General features: G+C 36.7%; 1 protein-coding gene across 1 annotated transcript in view; it reads right to left on the reverse strand.

Moving 5' to 3' along the window:
• Window positions 1-11,620: 11,620 nt before the first annotated feature.
• Window positions 11,621-23,812, reverse strand: part of LOC111509530 (synaptic vesicle 2-related protein) — a 33,981-nt gene continuing 21,789 nt past the window's right edge. Inside the window, exon 11 of the mRNA XM_074179751.1 lies at window positions 11,621-12,740. Within this exon, the coding sequence (XP_074035852.1) occupies window positions 12,675-12,740 (66 nt within the window). The 3' untranslated portion in view covers window positions 11,621-12,674. The remainder of the gene's footprint in view (window positions 12,741-23,812) is intronic.

Consider the following 23,812-nt stretch of genomic DNA (forward strand, 5'->3'; position numbering starts at 1 on the left):
AAAAAACATTGAGCACCTGGATGGCAAGATGATTTAAATAATTCTGGCAAAATATTCCAGGATTGGCTCACTCCAACGCGTTCATTCACCCTTTGAAGCTTGAAACCAAACAGTTGTTGGATACAGTAGGAATGAACTACGATGTCTAAAAGGCCTTCTTACATGTAACTGCCATTTGAATCATCACATGCAGAGACTCGGACTGTCGGAAGACGTGTGTGTCGTCTCTGTTTAGAAAATGATGAAACAGCAGAGCATATACTTTGTGCGTGCCCCGCTGGGGACCGAATCAGGTTTTTAGAGTTCGGCAAAACCGTGCTCTTACCATCTGAACTAAAAGACCACTCACCATACAAATTAATCGGCTTCGTTAGGAAGCTGGGTTTATTTGGTCGTTTGTGAATATGTGTGAGCCACAATAAACTCCTGCGGATTGCGGTGGAGGGACGAATAGGCCCACTCACTTTTGACCTAACCTAACCTTTTTTTTCCTAACCTAACAAAACCTACCGTAACCATCATTTCAAGCACTTCTCGAACTCCATCGAATTTCGAGTACACAATTTTTATGCTGACGGAACTATTCTACTTGTGCTACATTGGAAAAAGTGCACTGACTCAATTTTTTCAGTACAGAACCCATTAACTGAAGTTGAATAGACTTCCTTAGCAACTCAAACCTTTTTTTTTTCAGTTTTTGGGTTTAATGAAATATCTCCTTTGATGTTGGAAATAGTGGAAGAACACAGTGTTTGCTGCTTAAATTTACATTGATAGATTCAACGTATAAATCAAGTAATATCATTTTAAACAACAAGAAATCAGTGGAAAAGAAAGATTTTGTTTTTCTACTTCTCCATCTTTATACAAAAAAATGTGTAAATCTTTGAAAGAAAGTAAGAAAACAATTCATTTCAAAATGAACTCTAGAAATACAAAAATGTGTTGTACATGCAAAGAAGTAACTTTCAGACACGAACTGGAAGTGAAATCCCTTTCGAAACAACTACTTTCATGTGAACATTACACGAAAGAAAATACTTTTGAAACGAGTACTTTTATATGAACACCAAATTAAACACTTTTCTCCATTCAGTTTTTATTGCAAACATTCGTTATGAAATTGAATCAGATATCATTCATAGGATTCCTACACAATATACTAGAGGAAAAAGGTTAAATTTCACTTACACTGTTGTTTTCATTTATGCCAAACAATACCTTGTCTCTGAATCAAATTTTTTCGTAAATCATATAACGTATCAGATACCTTAGACGAATCAACAAAATGAGTATATGATGGGATTCATTTTTTGGAGTTCTGTGGTGGCCGCGGTAGTGGACGGACGTGCTGATAACGTCCGCCCACAAAGAAGGTACGCGTATGCCATGTGTCATCGTGGGACCCCTTTTTGTGTTGTGTTAGTCCATATAGTGTTAATTACTTAAAAAAAGTGATGAATAAAGGGTCCCCTTTATTCACGCCGGTATCCAGGCCGGGTGATTCGGATAATCACGTAAAGGGGGCCGTATATGTGGAAAAAACCAAAAGGTCTCCCAAGCAGGAGGCCACTTCATAAATATCAAATTGTTTTTATAATGAAAAAAGTTCGGAAAAAAATGGGTGGCAGCACTGCTTCGTGCAAGACCGCTGCGCCCCCCGACGAAGCTCCTGTCAACCAACAGAAGGAGCAGTGGTCATATGCGCCTGAAGATAGGAAGCAACGACCATCCAAAATAGAGAAAGAGAGTATATGATGGAATTGGCCGCCACTTGATGAAAATCCATAACGTATTCGAAAAACACTATATTATAAGATTTTCACTAAGTCTTTACATAATGGGTCTAATAGTTGATTACCTATTACTAATTTGCCCTTTTTTGGAATAGTTTGATGTGTCATTACTGATGAAACCACTGTTTGGTGAAACGTGTCATGAATAAAATTCATAGTGTGAAAAATGTATAATTTATATGATGGATATTTTTATTAATGATACCAGTTTTTAATATTTTTAGAAATCACCCTATATTGAAACAAAAGATGATTGAATTTCTGAATGTATTTCATGATGACCGGGTGATTTTTCAGGTTTTAGCTACATAAACATTTCGCAAATTTCATTTCCAACGCTGGTATGTGTTTTACCATATTGTTTGTTTCGGGGAAATCACGAGGTATTGGTATCATGTCGCGCGTCAAGTGATTTCCCCAGATACTGTGGAGTATGTTGAAACTATTTGCGATAATTGTCCTATCCCTAAGAGCTTTGCTCATTTTTTAAATTTATATATGTAACTCCACTGCCTTTCCCTTTTTTTATGAAGATCATTAACACAGTCCCGGAGTGGTTGACATCTATTCACATTTTTATTTATAAGCCTTTCACACTCGAAATGACATTCACTGGAAACATTGGCGTGATTATCTTTCCGCCCCCTCTCAACACTCTAGAATATCTCAAGACGAAAACAACTCATATTAGAGAATTTTTCCAAAAAGCTACTGAAACTTAATAAAACCAATGCAGAGCAATACATCCCAGAGCAATACAGAAGCTACCTCTCAGAATTTAAAACATCAATCCAAAATGCAACTGTAGGAAGTATCTGACTCGTCAATCATACATGGGAGTAACCGTGGGTAAATTCGATATCAGGATTAAAAGGCATCGAACAAGGAGAAAACACTAGTTAGGTATAGACCTACCAACATAGTAGCCGACATTATGTCCCTTCTGCATTGACTATTTTTACCATTCAAAAACTAGTCTGATTACTACAGGTCTGGATTTAACAATTACAATATAATCGTTGCCACAAGAGTCAAATCATTAACCCTGTTAGACGTGGCCCGTTCAGGTCCCCAATCAATTGGTGATGAAGTATTGTAAGATGAATAATAATAATAATCATGGTCGTTCTGATTATTGGAGTCCTTGGAGTCCTACTCTCGAATCTCAAAATCATACCGGCTTCCCGCACTAAGGCAGAAATCTTAGCCACACAGATGCAGAAAGCTGTCATTCTTGGCTCACTGCGTTTGCTCAGGGCACATGATTCTTGGACCCAATGATCACTTACCCCACGGTGTGGGGAGTGGTCATTGGTTGATAATGCTGGCGCGCCCTCCCAAATGTATCGGGGCTTCGGGGGATAGGGCCTGACCAGCGTACACTACGGTGAAGAAAAAAAACAGTTATTACACATCAAAGAAAAAAACAGAAGAATATACAGTAGTGGTGGTGCTATTAAATGATATTCTGATGAATAAATGGCTGGACTTATTGGTTCACAGTTGAAAACCATTTCTGTTTTTCCACCAATACCAAAGAGATATTTACAGTTTTAACAGATAGCAGTAGGTACAATAACGAATCTAAATGAGTAAAGATAAGTAAATAAAGAGAAGGAGTGGAAAAGAAAGCATAAGAAGGTAAGGGTTAGAGAGAGAGAGAGCAGAACAATTTTTGAGAACTTCGCTGAATACTTAGTAGGTAGTTTTTGAATTTGGATTTGAATACCAACGGCGATAGTTGTAGGTATGATCCATCCAGTTTATGCAAATTATTTATGCAGACTGCCATATTGTAGGAAAAGGACCGTTTGTATATTTCTTTTTGTGTGATGGTATAGTAAGAATGGTTTGTTTACGAATATTCAAATTATGGATCTCCGTTCTATAAGAGAGTTTTTCATGTAGATAAGGTGGAGTCTTTGATTTAAATATATTATGAAACTGGCAAGCTATATGATGACGTCGCCTGTTGTGCATATTTAGCCATTTAAGCTCTTTTAGTTTATCAGTAATTGATATATACGACTGACTTTTGTAATACCACAAATTAGACGAACATATGAGTTCTGTACTTTCTGTATACGACGAATTTCGACTTGATTAAGACGAGGACTGTAAACAACATCGCAATAAGGTGTCACATAACATTTTTTTGAGGTCTTTTGATAAAAAGTATCTTTGAGGAAAAATTAGCTTTAGAGAAGCGTATGCGATTCTCAATTTATTAGTAACGTGTTCTTTGAAGCGAAGTGTTGTATCAACTGTAAGTCCCAAATTTTTACAAGAAGTTTCAATAGGTATTTTTTTGTCTCCAATTTTGAATATAACGTTATCAGACAAAAAATCTGAAACATTATCTTTTCCAAAAAGCAGAGCCATCGATTCGTCAGGATTGATTTTCAGTCCATGATCAACAGATACCTTGTGCAAGGAAATCAAATCGTGATTGATAGACTCCGTGGCAGCTACCAAATCCGAGTATCTAAAAGAGAAGTAGATCTGCGTATCTTCCGCATAGAGATGATATTTACAAAATTTGAGTACGTCAACGAAGGTTGAGGTATAAACAGTGAACAGAAGGGGTCCTAAAATACTTCCTTGAGGAACACCTGATATAACTTCCAGCGGTGTAGAAAGCTCGTTATTAAGTTAAACAACTTGTAATCTATAACTTAAGTACGATCTCATAAGAGCATGAGCTGAAATACTGAATCTGAAATAATGTAGCATTGACAACAACATATCATGATTTATCAAGTCGAAGACTTTTGAATAGTCGAGAAGAATGAGCGCACTCATTTTACTTTTGTCAATAGCCTCAATTAAGTCGTCAACTACATCAGTAACAGCAGTTGCACAGCCATACCCCCTTCTGAATCCAGATTGTTTGATGGGTAAAATATTGTTTTCAGACATAAACATTCTACTTTGCGATTCCATTATTCTTTCGATAATTTTATAGAAGGTAGGCAAAATACCAATAGATCTTCCCCTCTTTCACATTATTTGTGTAATACTCTATAAACTCATTACTAATGGTGGTTTTTTTCCAATGATGAGTTTGATAAAAATGTACTCTATAAAGTCATTGCATTCACTACATAAAAAATCGAATTTTATATTTTATATGTGTAATCGATTATCTCAACCGAATTAGCAACTTCTTCAGAACTTTTTAAATGGCCAGTATTTTCATATCTAGATTGGCTATTCTCCATCAATATTGAGTGGCATCCGCATAACAGTCTTCATTCATTTCAAAATAGGTATTCCTGACTCATTACTTTGGTAGATAAGTTCGTGAAGTTCTGTTTTCCTGCCTTTGTCTCCTGAAGGCTTCCTCTAGAGGTCCTTGAAAAAATACACCACTGGCACATTGGTGTAGAAGTTTGGGATGCTACATACTTCCGGCATATATTGCTCTGGGTGGAATATGAACACTTACCATGAAAGTACTTAGGGAAATGAGACAAGTCCCAACTTTGCTTCAATATTTCATGATACCTTGCCAAGATCGAAAATATTCAATCTGTTTCAGAACTGAAAGTACAATTCCTACGACGATCGAGCCATCAAGTGCAACCGTCAGGGAGGAACACTGGTTCAAAAGGAGGTTTAAGGAAGACAGACATGTACACCGCCATCTTCTGTTAACCAGTGAAGCTTAGAATTTGTTGAATTGAATCCTACAGGGTTACTTCATAGAGGAGTTCCGAAATACAGCTGACTTTAGACAAAGGGTCACACTAAAGTAAGGGAAATCGCGTGCCGTCGTTGGGCAGCGATTAATTTGGCCATAGTGATGGTGTTGGTACTTCTGAATAGTAGTTTGAGAAGATATTCTTCAAAAATAGATACTTTATGGATAATTTGTGACATTTTATGTCTTGTGCCTCAAATACCTGGACATCTGACTTGACGTTAGAGGAGCAGCTTCTACATTTAGAGCGTTACGCCTTTTGGAAAATGGTTTGTTAACTTTAATCAAGTCCTTCTTTGATGAATTGGTATGATCCAGGGTGTAACTGAATAAGTATAAAACATTTAAGGAAGTGATTCCTCATCGAAAAAAATATAGGATCTTTCATATAAAAAAAACTTTATTGGAGCATCCCTTGTTAAGATACAAACCTTTAAAGGGGGTACATAAAATTTGTATACCAATTTTTTTCACAAGCACTGAAAAAGTTACAATATTGAAATTAACCTGACGTTTTGTACTACCAAAAAGACACTTAGCCAGTAATTTATTTGTTTTACCCCATGGTTTTAAGGGGTGGAAAACGCAACCCCTAAAATTTATTTCCAATGTAACTTTCTGTCTTATTATTTGTTTACCATTTAAAAATTTATTTCCGATAGCCTATCCCCTCTGACGCTCAAAGGAACTTCCTCCAGCAGTACATGATGCACTTCTCTTAAAAATTGAACGTATGCCTCACCATTTAATCGAGGAGGTAGAAAATGAGGCCCATTCCCAATAACTCCGAGCCACACGTTAAGAGAAAACTGTTCTCGATGGTTAGTTTCGACAATAGCGTGAGGGTTTTCATCAGCCCATATGTGGTAATTATGAAAATTAATAATCTTGTTCCGAGAAAAACTACATTCGTCTGTGAATTCTATGGTCTTCAGAAAGTCACAATTTCTTCTAATCATTTCCAGCATCCAATTGCAAAATTCAAGACGGTTCGGAAAGTATCGCGGTATCAGTGCCTGTACTCGGTTCAGATGGTAAGGGTATAAGAGTTGTTTCTTTAAAATTCGAAATACCGTCATATGATCAACACTTAGCTGGAAAGCAATCTTTCTAGTACTGGTAGTAGGTTGTTCTTCAATCAAATTAAGTACTGCTTCCTCATGCTGTGGTGTTCGTACTTCTCGATGGCGGCCACAATCAATATGAACCATATTCTCGTTATCGTTGATGAAGTCGAACAAATATTCTATGTGAAGGATGCTGCCGTTGAGGATACATTTCAGCATATCTTCCAGAAGCTTCTAACCCATTTCCCTGCGACAGACCGTAAACGTAATGCATATCAGCCATTTCATCATTTGTGTATGACATTTTAATAACAAGTGAATTATTAAAGTAACAAATTAAGAACAGAACAACAACACACAATTAGTATTAATTCAATTTAGAAAATTCACAAACTGACAGCCTCATACCAATTTGTATTGTAGTTGTTCGTAAAATAATTGTTTGCTGCGAACTGGTTTATTTTGGGTTAAAAAAAAAGTTTTAATCTTCCTCTTTGAAGATGATCACTTGGTGATCGAAACATGTGTCGAGGTGTTAAAAATAACGGTTTGGTGTTGGAAAAACTCCAGTAATATGTGAATTAGAAACAAATTCCTTTGAAAATTGAAACCCAACATTTGAAACATCAATTTGAATACTTTTCGAAGTGAATTTGAAAAACTCATGAATTAAACTCAACTTCATTTTGTTCAAACTTGCATTTGCTGTAATAACCCAAATTGAGGAACATTCCCCATAGACTCAAAAACGGTCAAAACTTGATTTTATAATCATCATAACAAGCTGACTAGACCCTATAAACAAAATTCAATCAATAACTTTAGGTAAAATAATGAATTTGAAAGCGACCTAAATGATGAATATAGAATTCAGAGAGAGATGCAGATAGGGACAATGGAAAAACCGCTCTGACAAATATTTTCTTTCATCCGTTAGAAATAGGTCGCGAAATCCGTTGAAATAAATTCTCTCATGCACAAATTACTTCAAATCTTTTCAGTTTTCTAAATACCTTTTTATACAAAGGGTGAAAAAGTACGTAACATCAAGTCTGATGGTTCTGCTGTTTAGAAATCAGAGTCTGAACAAGAACTGGCAACTTCGCCCGTTTTAGGGTACCTGCGACCTGTGTCTGATTACAATTTTAGTTCGAATAAATGGTGGAATGTACCTTTTACGTGTCCGCGTGTTGCTGGTAGATCAAGGAAAAACTGAAATTTCTAGAAAAGCCACAAGTGAAATGTAATGTTTTTTGTTTTTACCGCTCTTATATTTTTTCAGACAACCTTCATTCGACAAGTAAATTGTTAAATTGAGTTGATGAGAACCAATGAAAAATAATATACATGGATGAAGAAGTTGAACGCCAATATGCCTTTTTTTTAATGAAAATACTCCTTTTTCAGCTCAATATGCCAGTTGTATATTTATCTTTCATTAGTACAGTCACTCTCTATCATTGTGGGTCTTCTATTATCAATATAGATATTTCTTCTGTTTTCGAAAATTGTAAGTTAGTTCACTGATTCACGGCTTTAAAAAAATTGACCATTTGTGGCTACTCCAATGAATAAAATCAATGTCCACCCCACAAATGTCTCAACTCAATCTCTACTAATATTGCCACAAATTGTTGACCCTTCAGAAAACCGTTTTGAACATTCAGGACATATCATCTCACTTTTATTAGAAAGGGTCCAAAAGATCCCAATGTTAGGGATGAAAAACTAAATATGTTGGTAAAGGTAAAGTAAAAAGTTTTGTTGCAACCGTCGAGTCATTGGACGAAAAAGACCATTTGCGCAATCCAATATTATTACGACAAAAAAAATTGAATGAAAAAGTGGGTCTTGTGACACATCTTTTTGAAGCTCCTGACGAATGCTTCACAATCCTAGAATATAATGTTCATGTCTTCAACAACTACAAAATGGCGGAACTTTTAATAATTGCCTGAATACATTGACGTTTAACTACATAATATGAGGTAATAAGCTTGAGGTCAGTTCAGAAGATGCTCGAAATGGTTGCTTTGAGGATCTTGACATATGAACAGCCTATCCGATTTTTCACGCCGAACATTTTCGAACACAGTAACGTCAATATCTCTTATTCAAATATTTATCATTCCCTGACGCATATCCAATATTGAAGCAGGTTCAGTTTCGTACACCTTTTGCTTCAAATAGTCACATAAAAAAAGTCCAAAGTTGTCAAATCTGGCGAGCGGGCTGGCCATTATGTAGGATCTCGACGGCCAATCCAACGACCGGGAAAAGTAGTATTCAAATAGTTTCTTACTTATCTGGAGTAATGTGGTGGTGCTCCATCTTGTTGGAATACAATATCCATATCGAATTCATTAGGATTCGCTTCGACGATTTCAGTGATGAGAGGGTCAACAGTAGTATCCAGAAATTCAAATACAGTTCCCCTGTTAAATTTTGATCAATAGAGGTCCTACAATATGGTTTCCCAATATTCCTGCCCTACCGTTAATTTTTTCTGGATATTGGGTATGTGTTTCCCGGAAAACGTGAGGGTTGGTGTCACTCCAATAACGGAAATTTTGTCTGGGAACATTGCCGTTCAAAAAAATGTACATTCGTCACTAAAACAAATATTGTGGAGATAGGTAGGATTCCTTAAATGGTTTCCGTCATTATTTCGCAAAATTCTGTTCTTCGATGAGGATCATCTTCAGTTGATTGGTGTACCATTTTAATTTTGTATGTATGATATCTATTCCTCTTCAAAAGCCTCCACACAGTAGAAGGAGACACCTCACAAACATTCGCGACGGAATAAGTAGACTGTTCAGGATTTACTACCATCTCACCAATTATTTGCACTTGCTGTTCTTCCGGAATGGACGGATGACCTGGGGGCTTTTTGTTATGTACCTACACAACAGGTAGTTGTGAATTTGGATACAAGTTCCCTCAATTATTTTTTAGAGATAGGACGATTCGGAAAACGTTCATTGAAAATCCTTTCGGTGTCGTGAAAGTTACGCGTCCCACCGAAAATAAAAATTGTTTCAATTTTTTCTTCCAATGGACGAGAATTGACCATTTCAGAGATTGTTGACGTGGTACCTTTCTCCTAGTAAAACCGAAAACTAAATGAAATATTCTAACTGAGCAATGATGTTCATTGTCGTACTGCCATTTTTGGTCGTTTTTATAAACAAAAAATAACTTAACATACCTTATCGGATTGTTGGAATTGCCATATGGCAGATAAAAAGGAATATTTCTAGAAATATTGATATTAATGTGCTTGTCTCCAGGAAATTATTATATGTTCCGCTATTTTGTAGTAGGTGAAGATATTTACTTCATATTCTGGGGTTGTGAAGTATTCGTCAAGAGTTCAAAATGATGTATCACAAGACCCCCCTTTCTATTTAATTTTTTTCCCCAGATGACGCCCAGTCGCCATCTTGAAAGCTTCATCTGTCAATTTCACTTCAAAATACAGTATTTATGCATTAATTTGATTATCCCAAATTTCAGTTTTTTGAGTGGGGGGGGATGGACATTAAAGAAATGCACTGTATATCGAGTAAAAAATTCTAATACAGGTTGGCTGAATTCACTACCTGGTTAGAATCGAAAGCAAATGTAGCAGGCTAACATTTGATTCCACGTAATTAAAAGACGTAAAGGTGTTATCCTAACAACAAAAACCATTTCCAAAACTTGTATGTGATGTAGAAATGAAATTTACCATTGGACTGTTGTCCTTCTCAACAGACGAAATATGGTCCTTCATAACATCAAAAAGAATATGGTTTACTTGTCTTTTTCCACTTCATAGCATCAAAAACTCTAGAAAAGAAAATTGTGCAATATCAATGGCTGTCAAAATCCTCATCATAAACTGTTACATAAGGATTATAGTCAAGAGATAAATATACAATTGAAAGTAATTGTCACATATTAACAGAAAAAAAGTTGGATTTTCATTTGGTTCTTCGACTCTATTGAAATGTTCAAATTCTCCGAATAAGTATCTGAAAGAAACATTGAAAATATCCAAAATTTCTGTAGGATCAATTTTGTTGACCTCAACGAATTCTGTGATATAGCTCATTGATTATTGTTCTGAAATATTTTTCCCAAAAAAATTACCTTAGTCGACCATCTTGAATTGAAAAGCAAAAAAAATGTGGCCAGATTTCCTAAATTTTCACACAAAATTGCGCATTTTTATGGTCAACAATTTAGAATGGAGATAAAAAATTCGAAGCAGTCGACTAAACTAGAAATAGATAAAAAACTTCCAACATATTTATTGATGAGTTCATACTGTGGGAAATGCTTATAGAAAAGACTTGGTTGGATTAATTTTACAATTTTGGGGCAAAATTGGAAAAGGTTTTTAAATTTTTTTTCGTGAATATCATAGTTCAGGGAATATTTGCCAAATACTAGAAAATCAGAGTATTCACATAATTATCAATCAATCAATATACTTTATTGTCCAAGAAAAGATATTCTTATTGACAAAGCTTTCTATAATCAAAAGGAAAAGAGAAATGAAAATGTCTATGTTTTTTACCACTTTATACTAACGTTACTGCAGTTTCGCCTTATATGGACATTCTCAAACTTATACAATAAACTTATTATATAAAGTTATGATTTAAACTTAAACTTATTATATAAACTTATTGTATAAGTTTGAGAATATCCATATAGGACAAAACTGCAGTTAGTTACTATGGTAAAAAACATAGAAATGTTCATTTCTCTTTTCATTATGATCTCCTACCACGTAGTAACGACTACATCCATCAATTTACTTTCTATAATCTAATGTCAGTACATAATTAAATTTGACATAGTATTCTATATACCACATGTCGACAAATACAAAAATTTTCACAACACAAAAAGTGAGCATCTTCATGAAAAATATTTTATTTACATAGCTTATTATGAACTAAAATGAATATATGTATAATTAAATTTGTAAATAGTACATAAAATAAGTTGACAAAGGCAAACATTTATAACAATACAAGAAAGTGAGCATCAATGTAAAACTCCTGTAGGGTATAATAGGATTTGAGTAAAAGTATATTTTTGACTTTTTTGTCGAAAAATATAGTATATGGAAATTTCTCTCAAACAGGTTGGCAAATTTTTATATGTCTTTTTGCACTCACACATTATTGATTTTTTCGTTAATTCTAAGTGGGGGATGGGGAGAGGTAAGTTTTTTCTCGAAATTTGACGAGTATTATAGCTTGTTCGAGTGCACTCAGTATCGGAGACGTTGGACATGTGCTTATGCTCCAAAAATAGAGTTTCAAGTATAAAAATGGAAGTTAAAGTCGAATAACGGTTTGCAATGGTCGGTGTATTTAGCTCTGGACATGAATCTGACTGCTCGTTTCTACAGAACAAAAACAGAATCGAACAATTGCTTGCTGCAATAACCCCAAAATGCAATACAATATCGCAGGTGTGATTCGATTGGAGAAAAATATGTCACCTTACTCATTGGCAGACCGAGTTCCTCAGACACAACTCTCACTTCAAAGCAGCCCGAAGTCAGTTTCCTTTTGAGACTTTGGATGTGGATATGGAAGAAATTTGGTAGAGAGTGTTTTCAATGGTTGTAGTGTCAAATATAAGAGGTTCATGAATGTCCTTGAAGGTTAGAAGGCTGGTTTTCTTTGCATTGAAGCAGAGATGGTTTGAGTCGTACCAGTGTTTTACCTTCTTCAAATCATCTTCCATTTTTGATTTTAGTAACTCAAAATTAGACTCCTTCCACATCAGTGCCGTGTCATCAGCAAACATTGTGAACTGGCCCTGTATATTAATACTGGCTAAATCATTTATATATAATAGGATTAATATCGGCCCAAGGACTGATCCTTGTGGAACGCCACTCCTGATATTTCCTAATTTGGAGTTGAAGTTGTTCTCTTTCATTTTCGCAAGTTGCTTCCTGTCAGAGAGGTATGACTCAAACCAACTGTAGCTTACATCTCTAAATCCATAACACTGAAGCTTTTGGAGAAGTACCCCTTGATTGAGGCAGCCAAAGGTTTTCGAGAAATCGCAAAACACTGCCCAAGCTGCTACGCCCTATTTCATTCCTAGATATACCATTTCCAAAAAGTGGAAAATGGCATCATTCGTGTTTTTTGCGGCCTGGAATGAAAATTTAGACCTTATTCAAGATGTTTCGGTCTTGCAAAAACCGCATCATCCTTTTTTTGACGAGTGTTTCTGTGACCTTAGAAAGAACGAAACTAGTCGTAGCTTCCTTTAATTTTCTGATTGATTTGGCCGTTACTTGATGAAGATCCATAGTCATTTCATAAACTACAAGTTTGTGGAGATCAAATCCTGAAGTGTAGTTTATGAAAATGAAGAATTAATTTCCAAAGATAACTTTGAAGAAGTTTCAAAAACAAATTCAAAACATTCTTAGTTGGTTTATATTTGGTCGTAATATTGAAACATGGAAAATCATCTGTTTCGAGAATTCCGAGCTCTTCAACTTCTACGTTCTATCCTTCTCCTCGAAGAGGCTTTTTTTTCTATCATTCGAAATATCATTTGTCTAGGGTTACTAAAAGTAATTAACAACCAACACTTGTATACAAGAACGTGGAAATACTGACCCCAAAACAGGACCCTGAGGGACGCTAATTTTAGTTTTGAATATCATTTCTCATTCCGTTCATGGATTTTAAAGAATAAAATGTGGAAGGTTCCCAATTCAAATCAGATATTGCTTTACCAATCAACTTGATAGAACGAAACTTTCTATTAGTCATTTCTTCATTACGCGAACAGCTGGAGAAGTTTTTTGTCGCAACGACTAGCTCGTTCTCCTGAAGTTAAGAAAGGAAAATCCAAATGCCCAATCGAGAAAATCGATGAAAGGAACGGCTTCAAATTCCTGTTTTTATGACCGACCTCTCGCTGGCAACCGGCGAAGTACCGCTAGCTAGATACAGAGGGCACTCCACACGGGGCTCACTTTTATTACGGCTCTATTTTTAACTTTTACGAGTCTGGCGTTAATTCGAATTTCGAAATGCAGGTAATCATACTGGAATATATATACTATGACTTCAAAAAAAAAAAAAACGTCGAAATATTCAACGCTACAGTATGTCGGAAATGATTGTGTGACCCTAAATTTCGTATCGCGTCGATGTGTACATATTCTTGATGTTATAACACAGCAGCAGTGTTGCCAATATCGAGAGGTTGATAGAAATCCGCCAAATCCGATCGGAAACCGCGATATAAAAATTCATAGAAGAAATGATGCACATAACCCCAAGTACTATGTACCTGAAACAGTTCAATGAAAAAAGTGACGAAAATAAACAAATATATCTCGCAACTCTTTTGGAAATTTGGTCTCCAGCTGCAGACGAAACCCAGGCCCAAAAAGCTGCAGAACACAGCAGAATCTTCGGTTTTTGTCACTTTTCTAAAGGCGTAGAAAGGCCAGTAATTGGTATACAGTAATCTCCTTCACTTACTCTGGTTTGTTCTTCAATGACAGTTTAATCCAATAAGGCATCCTTAGTTCAGCCGAACTCCACTGAAAATATCCTGCGCCGTCTGGTTTTGGGTCACGAAAACTTTGTTTCAGCTAAGAGGTGGTTCGGTCAAACTGCTCGTTTCACAAAAAATCAACACTGAATGGTAATGAGCCTGAAGCACTCGGAAGGGAAACTCTTCTGCTGAGATAAAGTGGCATTGTGTAAATTGCGCATAAAATCCGCAAAACTCAGAAAACGTAAGAAATACGCGAGGATCAAATATTACAATACATACAGTGTCACAAATACAGTCCGCTTCTTATGGAAGCTTCTTTTAAAATCTCCGAGTGAAAAAACAGCGTCATGTGACACATTTAAAAAATAATCTCAAAAAATGAAGTATTTCTTATTACCGTTTTAGACTGAATATGTGAAACTGAACTGAAATAAACTTTTTTCTACATCAGAATCATTTTTTTCTATTGAGACCGAGATATATTTAATAGGCTTACGAAACAAATATTTAGTTTAGGTTACTGCCAAATCGGGTTATTTTGGGTAAATATTTCCATACAGTCATAATTCACAACTAAGTTATTTACACATAACAAAGAGGAAATCGTTCTTATATGTGGTGAGGCGAAAATAATATATCAAAATGCGGCTTGTATTTTTAATAGTCGACATCCAGGAAAAAATATTCATTATAGAAATGTGGAAAGGATGTTGAAACAATTCAAAGAAACTGGCTATGTTTGCGATAGTATCTGGAAACCGCATTATCCAATCTATCTATATCTATACTAATATTATAAATGGATAAATGTATATAAGTTTGTGGCTCTTTCACGCCTAAACGACTGAACTGATTCAGATGAAACTTTACGTTAATACAGCTTATAGATCAGAATAACATATATGCTACAATTCACAAAGGTTTTGTGTAATTTTAGTTATAATTTAACGATAAGTATTAAGTGCTCCCTGAGAGCTATCTTGGTGTTCGTTAGCGTTACACGCAGATAATGTATCGTGAGATTGTTTATCTTAAATCGTTCTAAATAAAAGTCCGCGATAGCATGTATCTACCTCTCATGTGGTAGCCACTAAATACAAAATACTGAACCGTAAATACAATTAAATTGATACAATTGTCGTTTTGAGTAATTAATGTAGATACACCTTGTCTCTTACAGTAAGTCATTTGGACGAATCGCTTAAAAGTGATCACTTGACGCAACGCAGTAGGCCACTACGTGTCGCGTCTACTGTAAGACGGCGCGGGACGAAGCGCGCAGGTAGAGGGGCGGTCTAAGCACTGAAGCGCCATCGCCGAGAACGCGAGCCGATGCGTGAGGGCAGACGTCGTTGACGGTTGTGATAGTTTTGCACTAAGTAATGAATAGCTTCGATTCTCAAATCTTCGATTCTCGAAGCTATTCATTACTTAATGCAGTTGGCATATTTTTTTAGTTACTGTATTTTTGAAGGAAATATATAAATTTGTTCCAAATGGTGTGTCACGAAACCTAATGCGACGAACCAAATTCTACGCGGACGAAGTCGCGGGCATAGTCAAGTATGAAGAAGAAAAACAACTCAATGTTTGTTTGAGCACTGCCGAAAAGCGAAAAATTAATATTGGGAGTATAGGTTCAAATACAGGGGTTGGTAGAGAAAGTGTAAGGAGAAGATTTGAAAAAAAGTAGTTTCCTTTTTCTTTTTTTGGTTTTTTGTGAATTTGATTATAGTCATTTTGGTTTAAGTTCTCTATACATTGAATGATGAAAATAAAGAATATGAGATTTATGAAAATTATCATTTGCATTATGAATTATCTTTTTTAATGAAATGAAAAAACTAGATCCTGAACTTTGCGACAAAAAAGACTAATTTCTGGAGGTACATTCATTTATTTTTATTGGTAACAGGCCAATTTGGGTATTTTCTGGGCAAAATGTGACACTGAAGTCTCGTATTTATCAAAATTACAATTGTTGAATCATGTTTCGTTCAAATCGGTGGAGCGAAAGAATCGAAAAAATTGGAAACAAACGAAGTGACAGTAGATAATTCAAACTTGGAGGAGAGGTATGAAATGGGAAAATGAGCACCTTTTTTCTGTCTGAAAGAAAATCGGTTTTTCGAAAATCTTCGAAAAAACTGATGAAATTGACAGGTTTAGACCACATGACAAAATGAAAGAAGCTGCTTTTCACTTATTTCTCAAGAAAAAGTTGCGAAGTCAATCTGTAAAAAAACTTCCATACGTAGCGGACTTACTGTGTTACTTACTGTATACGAGTAGACTATTGGCGAGGATACTGATAATACGCAGATCTTGCCTATTTTGCGCCGTATCGACAACACTGCACAGCAGAAAACCTTTCGTGTACGATGTCGCATTGAGAGACTACTTTCAAATGTGCTCCGGTATGCGCATGCCCTTGTAAAGCGGTTCCTAGAATTAATTTACTAAAAATATACTTCTACGCGAGGCGGAATTTACGTAGTTATATACGATGTTTTCGAAATAACTCGCAGGATTATTTTATTGTTGAAATTTCAATTGGATGGGTTCTGTTTTTCTCAGTTAAGGGCTCAGAAAGAGGCTAGTATTTTCGTTCTAGAAAGACAATTCGCAATAATAATTTATTTATCTCTCTTGCGCAAATATACTGGGTGTCTATGTAAAATATTGAAATGGTTTGATAGAGGAATCGTCTGTAAAATATAAACTTCACTCCATTACATACCGAGTCAAACGTGGAATTCTCTTTATTAACAGATTCATTCAAAATATGATTCCGATGTGAATTTGTAGTTGAGAAATGACTGAAAAGAAGCAATTTCCTGTTTTCATGTGCTACTCTGAATTCCAAAGAATTACAATTAGAAGAGACGGGAGACTATCAGCCCAGCACTTCTGGTAGTACAAATAATAAGAATGTAGCACAGTTAAACCTAATCAGACAACTAAAGGTTGGCAGAAGCAACTCGGTTTCTAAAGCACCGAGGAAGAGGAGAGCGGCAGACACGTTATTCGACAAAGTCGAAGGGGCATATTAAAAAAAGAAAGAGAGTCCAGATGCCTTCACCCTCATGGAAGCAATCCGATGGAATACATTTCAGATGCAGGAACTGGAGAAGATAATGCCATATTTCTCAAAAAATGAGAGGAAAATAAAAGACATATTTCATAAAATGAAGAAAACATTGGAACTCTTCCATACATGGCTGGAGGAAGACATAATGGAAGCGGTAGAAAAAATATACCAGGCAGGCGAATACCCAAAACAGGGAAGTCCAAACAGAGGAGCGGGGCCATATGGCGCCAGATGTGGACGACGAAGGAGAAGGGCATGAACAACTGACGAGGAAGAGGGACAAATCTGCTAGACTAGCAAGACAAGCAGAATCAGTAACGAAGGAATTGGCCCAGAAGGTAAGCAACAACCCAAACATTCCCGAGGACACCAAGGAGCTCACGATGATGCTCAGTCAATGGGCTTGTTTCATGCTATGGAAAATGATACTGGTTTGCTTATAGACTGATCGAGTAAGGGATATATTATACTTATCAAGCCTAATCGGTCCCAAGATCTCTTTATATTTGCAGAAAAAAGTACAATTCGAAAAGCAAGAATTTAATGGGGCCACGTGTCTGTTGACCAATAAAATTGATCGTGTCTAGAGCGGAGTTGCTGAGTGTATTGGTTTTCAATATCCAATCACAGATCTGATGATCCAATTTGACAGATGCCTTTTTTGTTGTTATTGTTATCAACTCGGTGTGAAAACGGTAAATTTTCGTTATGTGGACACCCGGCGATTTTGAAAAAATTTTTGACTGTACTTACGTATTTTGATGCGTAGATTACGAATCCGAAAGAAAAAAGCGGCGCGCTCCCTTATTTAAAAAGTTACGGCCCTTCAAAGTTCAGAAAAGGGCAACTTTTCAGCCTTCTTTTTCACTAAATAAACTGTTTAAAAACACAAGCATTTATTCACTACGTCACCTTTACACCTTATTCCTCCTTCTTTAACACTTTTCACTTCAATAATCAACATTTTTCTTATAAAAAAACTTAATTAAAAAACGAAAGCTTCTCCTGGTGACATTATTCTATTTTTAGGTTAGTTACTAGTGACATTTCAGAAAAAAGCGGTTGGTATTTGCCGTCGCTTACTATTTCAAATTCGTAATACACCACCAAAAACCAATTTACGATCTAAAGAATGAAGGTAAAAAACATTTGAATTACTTCAGGAATATGGACAGCATCAGTCGTACCAACCATATCATCAACCTTAAAAACGTAAAATACAGTGATATGTAACCAAAAAGCAGCTTCGTACATTTTTTAACATTTTTATAAGAAAAATGTTGATTATTGAAGTGAAAAGTGTTAAAGAAGGAGGAATAAGGTGTGTAGGTGACCTAGTGAATAAATGCTTGTGTTTTTAAATAGTTTATTTAGTGAAAAAGAAGGCTGAAAAGTTGCCCTTTTCTGAACTTTGAAAGGCCGTAACTTTTTAAATAAGGCAGAGCGCCGCTTTTTTCTTTCGGATTCGTAATCTACGCATCAAAATACGTAAGTACAGTCAAAAATTTTTTCAAAATCGCCGGGTGTCCACAAAACGAAAATTTACCCAAATTTTCTAAGTTAAATTCATCGATCACTTCAAAATCGACTCTTGGTAAGTTGTCGGAATCAGCTCTAACAAAACCAGGCTTAACATTCATTTTGAAATTATTTTTACAAAAATACGAAATTACGTGTAGAAACCATTGACATTAGAAAGAGCACATTTTCGAATACACTACAGAGGGCGCTGTCTGACTGAATGACAATATGGCTAATATTCCAGTAACGTTGAATTTCTTATTTTTGGTGGGTGGCATGAATGCATAATTGATTTATTTTATTAGGGTTCATGAACATTCGAAAACCATTTGAAAATACAGCTCGTTAAATTCTAATATAGAATCATATTTATAAAATATCAAATTAAAACAACGATAAAAATAAAATAAAAACAACAATAAAAATTAATTGGTGCTCCGGGGCGACTTCATTAATTCCATATTTAGATATAATTTGTATATACTATATCAGTTATCAAGGAAAATAGTATTGTCCATTTTTATGCTTAATTCGTGGATTCGAGCGATCTTATTACTGTATATTTATTTGTTTGTTGGCTTCATCCCTAACAAAAATGAATGAATAATTATAGGAAATTTCAATTGATCTTTCATTTTCTCAGGAAAATGGAGTAAGTACCCATATCACAATTTATTAGCTTTTTATTTATTTCGTTTTTTCATTGAGTTTGTTTGTGTGTTTTAAAAGTGTTTTTGAAATATATTTGAATATTAATATGGTGCATTCTTGTGCTGATTTTAATTGCGCGGAAAGGCACAGTTTTTTATTTCAACCTCAAGTATTCTCCACAGAAAGTATTATCTGGAGTTAATATTGTTGCTGAAAGTATGATACATTTTCCTTCATTAAATTTTATCATATGATCAATGGTACCTCAGAAGCTTTTGTTGGATCAGTTCGAGTACAATCAATTCTGTCTATACTTGACCTCGTTCAACCTTCATCTCAAGTTTTGGAGGATTGAATAGATTAGGTACCAAAGCCAGCCTATAATGCTTGAATTTAGTAGCAATATTAGAAAGAGGTATGTATGTAGAAATCTTTTTTAAAAGAAATTGCAGTTGTACAGATTGAGGATTGTAAAATAAATTGAATATTTGGAATTATTCTTCAATCCAGGTTGCTATATTTTTTGGTTTTCATAACTGTATTTTATTAAATAATGCATAAATTCATAGTTTAAATGAATATTTTGTGATCTTTCGACTTTGTGTATATTTTATATATAGAACCTATTTCCAAACATGATTTTTCGTGTACATTTTATTCCATGTGGAAATTTTTTTCCACATGGAGAGCTACGGTACTTAGAGAGCTGAAACCAAGTGCACTGTTTTTCAATTTGAAATTTCTATCAAGTGAACCTTAAACCAAAAATCATGAAACAAACCCATTGGCAACCATATACCCCCCGGACAATACGCTATAAGGGAAGTGACTATAGGAAGCATACGGAAGACGACAGGAGGACTGCGAACGAGCAGGGACATCACGTGCCCTGCGTCAAGGCTCACCACTCCAGAGGAACTTGGGCCAGTCGACAATTACGTCGATTACAGGAGTGTAGAAAACCTTATATGGGAGAATCAGGTGTATACAAACACAAGGGTAATCCTGGGCAATCCGTTAGATACGGAAGACAAGGTGCACAAGGTCATCATCGTTGAGCCAGACGACCCTGAAATGACCACAAGTACTCAGAAAATGTTTAAGGAAAAGTTTCCGGAATTGCCCAAATTGGAGGGAGATATTGAAACCATCGAGCAAATGACTAGAGTCAGGGGACCCGGGAATATATCGAATAGAAAGGTTACGAAAGTCTCCTTCGACGGAACAGCGGCAGACCTTTTGGAGAAATTGAAGACGTTGAGGGAGCTAATAAAGGAGGACACTGGAGCGGGCATACACCACATAAGAGCGATACCCATCAAATATTTAAGGAATATGGTAGAGGCTACCTTTCACGGGGGAAATACCATATTGGAAATATTTACGACGGCCCAGAACAAAGGGGGAGACAAGAATGGTAACTACGCAAAATCTGCGAAAGTTCGAATTTCAAAAACCAAGCCGAAATATCAATAAAAACCTAAAGATTTTGGGAAAAAAATAAGCAATAGACTGCGGCCCTCCTGCGGTGAGGATTCTCAAAATATTTTCTCTGCAGCTCGACAGCATTTTGGAAAAAAATCATTTGCAACCGACGGTATCCTGCGAAAATAAATTCGTCCAAGCTATCATGAAAGTAGTTCGGAAATATCAAGCGGTTATTCACGCGCAACGGTCAAGTGCAACAACTAATAACGAAATCGTAATCGGTTTTTATTTCTACCGTCGAATGGTGTACTTCGCCCAATACTAACCGAAGTTCTGGTGAAGTCGCCGTGGTAATGTTTCCGAAAGTTCTCCGCAGGCAAGAATTTCGAATTTAATGGCAAACTGTTGAATGAGGTTGATTCATAGAGTAGGATTGTGTAGGAAATAAACTGGTAGTTATTACAAACGTATGAATCTTCAACACACATTATTTAAATTGGAAGGAAAGAATAAAAAAAAGTGTCTTCCTGAAATAGCTACTTTCATATAAACATTGAATTATACAAAAACACTTTTTCCTGAATTTGATTAGTTCGGACTTACATTGTCTAATATGATACGAATTGATTTAAAATCCCTGAAAGAATCTATAAAAATTAAAAAGATTCGCTAGAAAATAACAATTATATTAAGAAAAAAAAACTGAAATTACAATAAAATACAAGCAACAATTAAAAAGTTAACTATTAACAACAAATGAAAATTAAAAATTATTAACAATAAAAGAAAATTGAAAGATTCCAAGCCAAGTTACTTCACGACGTTTTTACTACCAATATTAAAACCACTGTAAGGAAAAACATCATCTTTTGTGAAGAATTCAAGGCATTTTGTCGAGCTACTAGAGGCAATCGAAGTCATACAGAGCAGGATCAACTAATCAGTTTCGACGTGGAAAGCCTTTACACCAACGTTCCTATCAAAGAAGCACTTCAAACCATACAGAGGAAGCTATCCGAAGATGGGGACCTAAAAGATGGAACAAACTCACCGACACAAGTTTTCATGGAATTACTAGGATGTTGTGTACGAAACTGTTATTTCCAACTGAAGGAAGCATTCTTTACACAAGATGAGGGACTGCCAATGGGATCGCCACTTTCACCGGTTAAAGCCAACATATATATGGAATGGTTTGAAACTCTGGCCATTGAAGAAGCCCACAAGAAGCCCCGAGTCTGGTTGAGATACGTTGACGACACCTTCATAATCTGGAACCATGGGAATACAGAACTAGACACCTTCCTGAAGAACATCAACAACACATCACTTTCTCAATGGAGAAGGAAGTTAACAACGAACTGCCATTCTTAGAGGTATTGGTGAAGAGAATCGATACTGTATACCGAAAACCCACTCACATGAGACAGTATGTAAACCGGGAACCCAACCACCATCATGAGAGGAATCATCAAAACTCTAGTAGATGCTTTCGGGCACTTGTACTTCCCTACATCAGAGGATTGTCGAAAAGGATAAGAAGAATTGGGTCCAAGTATAACATCAGAACCTACTTCATATCCAGAAACACTATCCGTAGTAGCCTTACGACAACCAGGCCACCAAACGCGGACTGTTATTCCAAGAATTGCAAATTAGGAGTAGCAGAGCATGTTTGAACTCATCAACATAACATCAAGTGGTCTCAAGCTGAAATCATCCACAAGGAGGGATACTGGTTTAGGAGAAAAGTCAAGGAAGCCGCATATATTTTGTCCAACAACGCATTTAGCCAATCTAAAGCTTGTCGCCCACTTGTCCGGCACAGCACAGCACGGCACGGCCCGTCCTGTCAAAATACGGATAGGATTGAAACAATGAACATGAATGGACAACCGCCCACTAGCCCGGCACGGCACAGCCAAGAGCATCCGCCACCGGAAAGGTTTCCAGCTCTCCGATCCAGTCTGGCAAATAAAGCTTGTCGCCCACTTGTCCGGCATAGCACAGCACGGCCCGTCCCGTCAAAATACGGATAGGATTGGAACAATCAAAATGAATGGAGAACCGCTTACTAGCAAGGCACGGCACAGCCAAGAGCGTCCGTCGCTGAAAGGATTCCAGCTCTCCGGTCCAGTTTGGCAAATAAAGCTTGTCGCTCATTTGTCTGGCACGGCCCATCCCGTCAAAATACGGATAGGATTAAAACAATGAAAATGAATGGACAACCACCCACTAGCCCGGCACGGCACAGCCAAGAGCGTCCGCCGCCGAAAAGATTTCCAGCTCTCCGATTCAGTCTGGCAAATAAAGCTTGTCGCCCACTTGTCCGGCACAGCACAGCACGGCACGGCCCGTCCCGTCAAAATACGGATAGGATTGAAACAATGAAAATGAATGGACAACCGCCCACTAGCCCGGTACGGCACAGCCAAGAGCGTCCGCCGCCGGAAAGGTTTCCAGCTTTCCGATCCAGTCTGGCAAATAAAGCTTGTCGCCCACTTGTCCGACACAGCACAGCATGGCCCGTCCCGTCAAAAGACGGATAGGATTGGAACAATGAAAATTAATGGAGAACCGCTCACTAGCAAGGCACGTCACAGCCAAGATCGTCTGCCGCCAGAAAGGAGTCCATCTCTCCGATCCAGTCCGGCAAATAAAGCGTGTCGTCCACTTGTCCGGCACAGCACAGCACGGCGCGTCCCGTCAAAATACGGATAGGATTGGAACAATGAAAATGAATGGAGAACCGCTTATTAGCAAGGCACGGCACAGCCAAGAGCGTCCGTCGTTGAAAGGATTCCAGCTCTCCGATCCAGTCTGGCAAATAAAGCTTGTCGCCCATTTGTCCGGCACGGCCCATCCCGTCAAAATACGGACAGGATTAAAACAATGAAAATGAATGGACAACCCCCACTAGCCCAGCACAGCAAAGCTCTCCGATCCAGTCCAGCAAATAACGGTACGTGCTGTGACGGACTGTGAGCGAGTCGCTGGCCAGCGCTTGCCA

The sequence above is a fragment of the Leptinotarsa decemlineata genome, unplaced genomic scaffold, assembly GCF_025532065.1.
Source record: "Leptinotarsa decemlineata unplaced genomic scaffold, Ldec_3_MD MMD2_tig00026282_RagTag_RagTag, whole genome shotgun sequence".
Classification (NCBI taxonomy): domain Eukaryota; kingdom Metazoa; phylum Arthropoda; class Insecta; order Coleoptera; family Chrysomelidae; genus Leptinotarsa; species Leptinotarsa decemlineata.